The sequence below is a fragment of the Nelumbo lutea genome, chromosome 2 (genome assembly GCF_056320005.1).
Source record: "Nelumbo lutea isolate HS-2025 chromosome 2, American lotus-T2T, whole genome shotgun sequence".
Taxonomy (NCBI): domain Eukaryota; kingdom Viridiplantae; phylum Streptophyta; class Magnoliopsida; order Proteales; family Nelumbonaceae; genus Nelumbo; species Nelumbo lutea.
The window spans coordinates 25,002,971-25,013,905 of NC_142685.1; the positions used below are offsets into that span (position 1 = coordinate 25,002,971).

Sequence of the window (10,935 nt, forward strand, 5' to 3'; positions counted from 1 at the left end):
ATTAAAAAAGCCACTCTCAAATTGTTTTTTCAATAAATACTTTTTTAAATAAGCACCTTTTCCTTACTTTTTTTACCAGATGGGGATAAGTGCTTATTTTCCACTTACTGTGTGGTCCCAGCACTTATTTTAAGTATTTATAAAAAGAAGTATTTAATAAAAATGATAAAAAATAGCATAAGCTTTCTTGAAGCTGTGTTTGGTTGTAGTGCAAATAAAAGTCACACTACTTTAAATGCATGGGAGTACAAATGGGTAGAGTTTAAATTTTAATATACTTTTGCTTCATATTTGATCTTGTTTTGTTTGTTTATGAAAAGTAAAATTGTTGGTAAAATGGTGAGGTTCCACTTTATATGCACTAAAATGGAGGTAGGAGGATATGGATAGACATGTTTATAGGCCGGATTGGACTGGGTTCAGGCTATATGAGAGAGAATTGAGGTAGGAACATGGGAGGAAGGTGGTGCAAATTTTGCATAAGTTTTCGAGATGCAAAATTTACATTGTTAATGAGTTCAAATGGGGCAAAAACTCAGTGTGTAAAATTTGTATCAGGTAATAGAGTAAATCATTGTTAGTTTGTTGCAAACAATCAGATGCAAAACTGAATTAAGTGCAAAATTTGAACATGGTTCAGGTTTACGCTGCAACTAAATGCAACCTGAGTGCATACAGGTCACTGCTAGAGATGCAAAATTTGAGCGGTGCTAGTTGGTACGAAAGATTTCCAATGGAAAACGATGCTCTGCTTGAATGAGAAGAACCTAGCTCTTCCAACGGTAGCCATGATTTTCAAAACCGGACTGGACTGGAAGGTTGGACCTGAAAAAGGGAACCGATTTCATTTTACCCTAAAACCGTTATTTTGTCAAAAATCATTGATTTGATCAATAAATCGCTGATCCGGGCATTCAAATCATTTGAACTGTTGGTTATCTTTTATTTTTTTTGAATTTTTGTCAAAATTGGCCATCTACTCAATTCGAACAGTCAGACCATTCAACCTGAGAACCAGACCCTGATCGGTTCGTTGTCCGATTTGATTCTAAAAACCTTCGCGATAGCTATGATCGTCATCGTACGTCATATTCACAGACTGCATATTATCGTCAATCCCAGCAGCTCTTTTGGTTTTTGTATTGGGGTCCTTACTATGCTTTATTGTTCGGGATCGTCAATAGGAGCTTGGAATTCCAGCCTAGCAGAAGTTGCTAATGGGTACCCATTTATTCCCATATACGGTCCAGATTAACAGGGCCTGGGTCCATAAACTTCGGGCCTGATCCTTGTTGGTCTGACCATGAGTTCCCATGAACTGGACCTAGAACCAATAAACCTGGAACCTGTAGGTGGATTCACATGGACCTCGTCCAAACTTGCGCGTTGATTTATGTAATTAGAAATGGTTTGATGGATCATTATTATTAGTGCCGCAACGGGCCAGGTTAGCCCAACCCCAATTTGAAAATGTCGGGTTGGGTTGGATCAGGTTGAATTTGGGTTTGTTTTGAAAAATATGAACCCAAGTTGGATTAAGGTTAGTCTGGTAAGGTGATGTTAATTGTTAAGTTTAATTGAGTTTATTTCCATGAATTTGGGCCATGGGCTTTTATGGACTTTAAAAGAACCTGATGTGATCGACTCGGACTCGGACTGCAATTCCTGCAAAGTATGGGCTTCTTGGCTTTTTCAACGGGCCGGGAGCTGTCTCTGAGACTATTTTAGTGGGCCCAAAATTGTGAAAATATGTCCTTTGAAAAACTGAGTCGACCGTTGCGTTCCTCCTCTCGGAAGACTTGGAACTCAGCTCAGCGAAGAGCCGAAGACGACCATGGCGGCCAAACTTGTATTCGCGGACGATGAGATGATAATCGACGAAGGTATCGGTTACCCAAAAGCCTACGCGAAGCTCTGTCGAGATCCCCATCTCAACCCTTACATTAATGACCCCCCTTTCACCTTCATTCCTTATGTTTTACCCACTCATGAGGTAACAATAGCTCCTTCTCTATCTTTCCTCTCTCTCTGTTGGTTAGCTGGTTTTCAGTTTTAATACCAAGCAGATAAGCTTCTGGGTTATCCTCAATTTCTTTTTTATTTTTTTGTTCTGTCCTCTGGTTTGGGCTGGGAAGGAATCTTACACCCATTTCCTTCAATGTTCTTTTTCCTTTCTCCCATTTTCAGGTAAATGTTAGTTGGCTTAATGGATCATTCAGATTTTCTGGTCTTGGTTTCTCTTAATTGCAATTTTTTTTTCTTTTTATCCCGCTCAAAGGAGGTCTCCAAAACCATGTTTTCAATTTTTTCGTATTTGGGTTTAGTTTTTCATTTTAAAATTTATAATTGACTATTGTAGGATATTATTCTCTGTAGATTTCAAGAGCTGGCGATTTTGATGATTTGTTTCCTATAATCGATCATGAAGGAAAACCTTCAACGGAACCAAAAATCTACGCCAGTCTTCTGTGGAAGCAACTCGACCACCTTGGGTAAGACCTTGAACTGTATACTATATCTCACAAATGGGAAAAATAGATTTTTTTTTTTTTTTTTTGAGATAGAACTGAAAGGTTCCTGATTACCATTTGTTATTACAATTTGTTCTTGAGATTTCAGGAATGCTGGCTTTGATCCTTCAAAATTTCGAGTAGATCCATATGGTAATGTTCTTTATTACCATGCCGATCCGGCTTCTCCTCTTGCTTGGGAGATCGATCATTGGTTTCCTTGCTCAAGTAATAATCTATGGAAACTCTTTTGTTTTTCTCCTCAAGTTCAATTCAATTCTCTTTCTGTCTAGACACATACAAATGATTTGCTTTGGTGGCCTTTTTTGAGACAACAGGAGGTGGACGCACTGTTCCAGGCAATTTGAGGTTACTACAGTGGCAAGCATGTAGGAAGAAACATAACAAGTTGCAATATCTAGTTCCATGGTGGGATCTTCAATTGGGAATCTCTGTAAACCAGTTCCTGTCTATATTTGCTTCTTCAAATTCTGATTTCAGGTGGGTTTTGTATGCCTTAAATTATTTATTATTATTATTTTTTTTTTGGACTTTAAAGCACAAAACTAGAGACCACTGATGTTGATCCCACAATTTCAACAGGAACAGAGCATTCTCACTACTGTTCTCTCATGGAGAAAAGGAAGAATTGAATTCTTCGCAGACTACGGAGTCACATGCTCTCCCACAACATTTCATGGAGAAAAAGAAGTATGCAGACCTTGCTCCAGCTGCCATTATTCTGTCGCGCAAGAAATCTTTTGATGCATCCTCGCCTCTTAAATCCATTGATCTCAATAGGCGACTCAGATCAAGCTCTCCTGCTAATGGTCAGTGGGAAAGTGTCCTTTTTTAGTCAATGTTTTCTATAGTTCCTTTAGACCACAAAATAACATATTTTCTTTTCTTGTTCTTTAATTTCAATTTTTATAGTTAAGAGGAAGTCATTATTTGATGATAATGAATCCGTCTGCAAGTCAGTTCGGAGACAGTTACATAGTATCTCAACAGAAAATAATAATCCTGACATGGTAACGAACCCATATCTGGCAATCTCCATGGCCAGAGATTCCCTTAGGCAGAGAGAGGAAGCACAGAAGATGCAATCAGAGATGAAAAAACTGGACAAGGAATTGGATGAAATGAAGAAGAAGACTGAAGTTGAGAGGCTCGCTATTCAAGATTTGGAGCTGTTACTAATAAAACGTAAGAGAAAGGTTGAGAAATGTAGGCGGCTAGCAGAATCACAATCCTCATACAAAACTGTACTAGAGAAGATGATTCGAGATGCCATTCACCAGTAAGACTGATGAAAACCACCAACCCTTTTACAATTTTGTATTAGTTTGGAATACTTTCTAGCTAATTTTGTTGCATCTTGTAGGAGTGTCATCTATAAGGAGCAGATTAGATTGAACCAAGCAGCCACCAATGTTTTGATGGCAAGACTTGAAGCACAAAAAGAAATATGTGATTCCTCAGAGAAGGAGCTCCTCAAAAAATTCAAACAAAGGGATGAGATTGAAACACAGATCAGACCTCAATGGGAACAAGCAAGGAAGAGATCTAGAATTGATGATACCCTTTATGCAAAAGGAGATTATGGAAGTTTTCTATACGGACCAAGAATGAGGCCAAGGAAACATCATAGCAAGGAACTGAGTGTCTCTGAAGAAGAGCAAAAATCATCTGAAGCTGGTTACTATTTCAATGAACAGAAAATACAAAAAGAAATAGAAGAAGACAGGAGAGAGCAGCTTGAAGAACACAGCAAGTCCCTTGTTGCTGTGGAGGATGAATCAATGGTCAAGAATAAGTTTCACAGATTAGAGTTCCAAGAGCCAAACAAGATGATGATTAATGCACCAAATTCAACTCTCCGACTCCAAAGCCCACAAAGAGAGGAGGATGAAGAACGCAGAAAACAACGTGGAAAAAGGAAGGTAGAGAGGTGGCTTCAAATGCTTCTAGACAATACTGAGGAGCTGACTGAAAAATCTAATGAACCTGAGACGAGCAGAGCCAACAAAACAATAAGAAAGATGAATCTCAAGTATCCACAGAACGAGGCCAAGGTTGATGAGGAGATTGATGAACAGACAGTCCACGAAAGAAATTGTGGAGTGAGGAAAGAAGACATTGTTGAGACAGAGACTAATGACTTCAAGTTGCAGAAAACTAGTACATTTGAAATCAGCATAGGTGAAGGCGTTGGGAGTAGCAAGAGCTTTGAAGGTAAGGTGAAAAAAGAGAGAGAATTTGTTAGGCCTGAGAGTGCTAGGGTCTTTAGGTCAATACCATCTTCACCTTCTGTGATCTTGGGAGAAAGAAAGGGAGTAGGTTGCATACGGAAGAAGCCTCTGGTATTTGGGTCTGATGATTGATGAAGATGTCCATGAGAACAGCTTCACTGGTCGAGTCATCCATGAGAACAACTTCACTGAGTCATCCATCAAGTGAATCAAGAAGACAGTGAAGATATGAAACACAGTCTACTTGGTACTATAATCCTTGGATTTGTAATATAAGCTTGGTTTATGTATTCCACATATAATATTATATAACTGCCTATTGTTCCATCTAAATGCCCTTCCAATTTATTAATATAATTATTCATTCTCCTCAAGATTTTTGCTTACATTCAACGAAATCTTTTTTTTAATTGGTTTTTCTCATAAGTTTTATTTCAAATTACCACTTTACCTTAGAAATAAATATCACAGTAAATGCTATTTTTATTAGGTTCTTTTAATCTTTCTTCTCTTCAAATTCTTTTGAACTCCACCTTTTTTTTTCTGTATTACGTTACTAATTTTAGTGTATAAATTTTGGGAAAATTCCTGATTAGTACCCTGTACTTTTGGCTAGTGTCACTTTGGTCCCCAAATTTTAAAATGTAACAGTTCAGTACCCAAACTTTCATAACGTGACAATCCAGTACCTGCCATTAAATAGCTGTTAATCAGCCATTAAGTGACATTTTAAAAAGACACAAATGCCATTCCAGTGTTATCTAATTTTTTTTATCAACTATGCAAACATTGGCAAAAAAAATTAATAGTCTCAATTCTTTGCTTCTTCTATTCAAGAAAGTTGGGGTCACCCGCTCAAAGGTAACCCCAACCTTCTTGAATGGAAGAAGCAAGGATTTGAGACTTTTAATTTTTTGTCAATGTTTAAATGGTTGATAAAGAAAATTAAATGACACTCAAAGGGCATTTATGCCATTTTCAAATGTTACTTAGCAGGTTAACTACTGATTAATGATAGATACTGGATTGTCACATTTTGAAAGTTTGGATACTAAATCATTGTATTTTAAAGTTTGGGAACCAAAGTGGCACTAGGTACAAAATACAGGGTATTGATGGGGAATTCTCCCTAAATTTTTAAAAGAATAAGAAGAGGCTATGAGAGTATTTTGGTCAAGGAAATAATGTGGAGAGGGTATTTTGGTCAATTAAGTTCATTCCAAGTATTTAAAAGTTAGTTGAGCGAAACTTTGAATGGACGATGCATCCCGGGGCATTTTGGTCAACAAAAGAGACCTTTACATATACGAGTCCATGACGTTACAGTTCTATTCTTCTATGGCCATCACTTGACCCGAGCTATTCATGCGCTACCTCTTTAACACCAAACCCAGCATAAGATGGGTAGAATACCGCCAGAACATAATTTCTTTAATACAAAACTGTTCCAAAATAGAGATACTGCACCAAATCCATGCCCAGACGATCCGGACTGGTCTGATCGAAGATACATTCGTGGTTAGCCGGATCATTGCTTTTTTCACAGTTCCATCAACCCAGTTCAATGTTCACTACGCTCGTCGAATATTCGATCAAGTCCACCACCCAAACTTGTTCATATGGAACTCCATGATCAGGAGCTATACTCAAACCTGTGCTCCTAAAGATGCGCTTTTGCTTTATAAAGAGATGCTTATCAGGGGGTTTTCTCCTGATAATTTTACATACCCAATTGTAACTAAAGCTTGTTCTCACCTTCATGCGCTTGAATGCGGGTCTCTTCTTCATGGGCAGATTGTAAAATCTGGGTTTGATTCAGATATGATTATAATGTCTGGACTGATCTATTTCTATTCGTGTTGTGCAAGAATTGGAGTTGCAAGAAAACTGTTTGATGAGATGCCTGAAAGAGATGTAGTTGCGTGGACAACTATGATTTCTGGTTATGCTCAGTTGAACTATCCTGAAGAATCCTTCCTCCTATTTGATGAGATGAGAAGGGCAGGGGTCAAGCCAAACAATGTCACTATTGTGAGCTTAATTTCTGCGTGTGGGCATCTACAAGCTCTAGGCAGAGGTAAGTGGCTTCATTCGTACATTGTGGAGAATAATATGGAATCTAATTGCATCGTTGCTAATGCACTTGTTAGTATGTATGCTAAGTGCAAAATTATGTCATATGCATTGGAAGTTTTTGACAACATCCTTACAAGAGATGTGGTTACATGGAATTCCTTGATTGGTGGGTTTGTTCAGAATGGCCTCCCTGCAGAGGCATTAAGGTTGTTCAAGGAAATGCAACGCTCGGATGTGCAACCTAATGAGATCACAGTGGTAAGTGCATTGTCAGCTTGTGCACAATTGGTAAATATCAAGGAAGGCAAACAAATTCATACATATTTACGTGAAAAGAAATTTGCTTATGATGTCTTTATTGGTAATGCTCTTATTAACATGTATGCCAAGTGTGGAGATCTAGATGAAGCTGTAGATGTATTCCGTCAGATTCCAGATAGAGACATTTTTTCATGGACAACAATGATTACTGGTTATGTGCAAGATTGCCAGTTCAAAGAAGCCTTGGCCCTCTTTCAGGAGATGGAGCTCTCTGGAGTTGAGCCAAACGAAGTTACCCTTGTTAGCTTGTTATCAGCTTGTGCTCAGCTGGGAGCATTGGACCAAGCCAAACACATTCATGCTTACATAGAAGAGAACAATGTGAAACAAGATATGCATCTGGTAAATGCATTATTGGACATGTATGCCAAGTGTGGATGCATAGAGACAGCATTACAAATATTTCAGCATATGCCTATTAAAGATACTTTTTCTTGGAATGCAACGATTGGAGGGCTTGCCACCCATGGACATGGAAGGGAGGCCATTGATCTTTTTACCCAAATGGAAAAGGCAGGGGAAACCATGCCTAATGATGTAACCTTCATAGCTGTTCTTTGTGCATGTGCTCACTCGGGAATGGTCAAAGAAGGATACCACTACTTCAGTTCTATGAACTTGTATGGAATCACCCCAAGCATTGAACACTATGGTTGCATGGTGGATCTCCTCAGTAGAGCGGGTCTTTTAAATGAAGCAAACGATCTCATTGAGAAAATGCCAATGCAACCTAACACTATCATCTGGGGATCTCTTCTTTCTGCTTGTCGTGTTCATCGTAAGGTGGAACTTGCAGAGAAAGCAGCCAGACACATTCTCAAGTTAGCTCCTGATGAGAAGGGCGTCTATGTGCTGCTATCTAACATATATGCTGATATGGGTCAATGGAATGCTGTGAAAAGGATCAGAAATCTAATGGATACTAAGGGAATCGAGAAGCCTCTTGGATGTAGCTTGATTGAAGTGAATGATGGTAACCTCGAACTTGCATGTTGAAGAGACAGTGCACCATCAATCAGACATAGCTGCTGGATTTTCAAAGGGTCAATGCTTCAGTCAGAGAAATCTGTTTATAAAACAAGAATAATGAAAAATTTTACATTTGGGATACAGATTTTAGACAACACCATCTGCAATAACGTCCTGGGGCAGAATATCTTTAAATGGATTGATTTCCTCAAACTTAACCTTATTGAAGAACAACTCTATCCATAAGGACTGACCAATTCATAGGAGAAATCTCTCTTTTGTTTGCAAATTGAGTCTGCCTTCACTTTCAAGGGTTGTAGATTTGGAGATTTTTTAATCTCTTTTAACATAGTAATGGATTCATTGATGGCCTAGCTCATTGACATCAGAAGCAGGATAGGTTTCTTCAATGGCATTTTTTTTTTTAATTGCTTTTGCTTTACATCATTTGTTTTTTTCTCTACTAAAATGGGGGATGAAAAAAGTTACTATATACCAACATCTGTAGGCCCATAAGCAGAACTGTTGTTCAGAAGATGCAGTCTGACAGTCTCATCATACTATGTTTTATGGGTCCATAATCCAGTCAAGTGATAATTATTATATTTCTTTGCCTTGGGTTTTAATGTCTTCTTTTTTACCACTTAAAAGGTTCTAACATCTTAGTTGACCTGAATCCATGGGCACTCTATTCATATGAAGAAAATCCCTCACTGTAGCAGAGGCAATACCTAAAATTGCAGGCATGGTTTGTCCTAAAATGGTTAAAAGTTAAAACCTTTGCTGTAAAAATGTGTCCAAGCAGACAAATTTCCAAGGAAATCGATGGGAATCCTGAAGGGAAGAAGAATTTATGAGGGTGGGGGTATGTCATAATTCGTTTGCTAATCCTTCTATTTCCACCAAGCTCCTTACCAAGTACCAAGCAAGAGATAGGCCAAATCAGAGATCCCCCTTGATCAAAAAGATCATGACCGTCCACTTCTTAGAAGCTAGTACGTGGGGACCATGTTGTAACTTGTATCGGAATGGAGGTACAGAACCACATGTTTTCCAACAATACATTTTATTGCACCGACCCGACCCGATCCGACTCGACCCGAAGTACAAGTTACACGGACAGTTATGAAGTTACCCGTCTCTCTCAATTATAAGAAGGGAAAGGAAAAACATGCCACCTACGCTTTTTGATGGGGATCAGTCAATCATCACATGTCCACGTTCAGCTCCGTATAGGAGAGTCAGAATTTCAGTGACAGTACTACCTTCGTTTCATCCTTGGATTGGAATCCCACGTGGCCATATCGAACGATCAAAAAGAGGGGTCCACTCCGACAAATAAAAGATTCCAATCCAATATGTTAAGATTATCCAAATCAAAGGTTTACCCCTTTCCGAAGAATTACTCAGAGCGGGACCCACTTCCGTTTCGAGGAAACAGCTATCGTGCGTACACCACATCCAGATTCCAGGCGCACAGCCCCCACTCAGGATCCAACCAGTCGATGAAATTCTCCCGCTCCCTTTGTTTGTTTTTTTCCTCGTTTGAACGGTCAAGATGATGATTATAGCGATGGGCCCCACGAGCTTTAAAAAAAAAAAAAAAAGAAAAACCCGAAAAAAGGAAGAAATCAAGCAAGCAGATTATGGGAAAATAATTGCTGCCGTTACAAGAAACGATATTCTCGTGAGATCACTGTCGCCACGTGGAAGAAGGTAGACACGTGATCTGCGGAGAGTGGTGGTCCCCATGCCGTGCATGAGTGGGCGCAAGTTGTCAGGAAAACGGGAACGGGAACACGTGAAAGCAAGGCTATGTGCTCCAAAAAAGTGGTTCTGACTTTTGAGTGGTCCGTCCGCTTTACTCGTGTCCTCACAGACACAAGCACTCAAGTGGCCAAGCCAGTGGTTATCAAGCTACCCAACTCACACCTAAGCGTTTCGTTTCGGCTCGGCTTCTCAACCTTAGGCTCTGTCTGTTTGTACTGGGGGTAAAAGTATTTAAATACATGTAAATTTAATTTAATGCACATTTTTATATTTTAATTAGATATTGGCCGTGCGTTAATTTCAGATCTAAACCAATCACATAAAGACGTCTTATTGTTCAACCTACCACCAAACCCCAAGTCCTAAACCCTAACCCCCGAATAAAGTAAAGGTGCAAATGGTGTAAAAAGCATTTGGTCAGAAAAAACTCTTCCCAACCAAGTTTTGGTGGACACTAAGTTTTTTTGCTGTGTAGAAACATATAACTTAATTATGCTTTCTAATGGGGGTTCTAGTATATTAAAGTTTGGTGAATGAATGTTATTTTGCTATTGTTTTCACTTGGAGAAGGGGAAGCTTTTCATCCTGTCCGGACGTTGGATTAGCGGACCACAGAATTTGCCATCAGTCTGTGTGTATGATGTAGCCATTCAGTATGGTTTCCATTTGTATTTATTGCTCATCACAATTCAACATCTCCCTCTCAAGCTAGTGTAAGAAAGCAAAAGAAGAAGAAGAGAAAGATTAGGACCCTTCAGATTTGTATATTAACAGGTCTTGCAAATACATCAATTTCAATGATTGACATTGTACAATTCTGGCCATGTGGCATGTCAGGCCCTTCGAAAGCAACATATGTCGAATCTCGACTTGACCGAACCGGACCGGACATGTCGACTGAAATGGAATCTAACCTTTTCAAGACATTAATGACATTTGACAATACAATGGTGTTCATGTGAGAACCTAAAATGAAGGGATTCTGTTGATATTTTTGCCCATTCTCTAACATTGTGCTTCATGTGGCATAACTGTGG

The 10,935-nt window shown here is 38.9% G+C and overlaps 1 protein-coding gene and 1 pseudogene across 2 annotated transcripts; both read left to right on the forward strand.

Annotated features, from left to right (window-relative positions):
• The first annotated feature begins 1,653 nt into the window (after positions 1-1,653).
• On the forward strand, positions 1,654-5,136 carry LOC148869287 (uncharacterized). Its single transcript, XM_088972392.1, has 7 exons — positions 1,654-1,993; positions 2,377-2,492; positions 2,620-2,738; positions 2,849-3,011; positions 3,114-3,340; positions 3,444-3,810; positions 3,895-5,136. The coding sequence occupies exons 1-7, from the start codon at positions 1,835-1,837 to the stop codon at positions 4,892-4,894; spliced, it is 2,151 nt and encodes a 716-aa protein (XP_088828518.1). The 5' UTR covers positions 1,654-1,834; the 3' UTR covers positions 4,895-5,136.
• A 916-nt stretch (positions 5,137-6,052) lies between these two features.
• LOC148869288 (putative pentatricopeptide repeat-containing protein At3g05240 pseudogene) lies at positions 6,053-8,538 on the forward strand (annotated as a pseudogene). The gene has a single exon (XR_016106956.1). The product of XR_016106956.1 is annotated as a putative pentatricopeptide repeat-containing protein At3g05240 pseudogene (transcript).
• Positions 8,539-10,935: the final 2,397 nt, after the last annotated feature.

Excerpts from the sequence above, each read along its gene's own strand:
- LOC148869287 (XM_088972392.1), top strand. The coding sequence starts at position 1,835 with ATGGCGGCCAAACTTGTATTCGCGGACGATGAGATGATAATCGACGAA. Across the intron at positions 3,341-3,443 it reads ATCAAGCTCTCCTGCTAATG|TTAAGAGGAAGTCATTATTT; the intron begins GTCAGTGGGAAA and ends CAATTTTTATAG. Across the intron at positions 3,811-3,894 it reads ATTCGAGATGCCATTCACCA|GAGTGTCATCTATAAGGAGC; the intron begins GTAAGACTGATG and ends TGCATCTTGTAG.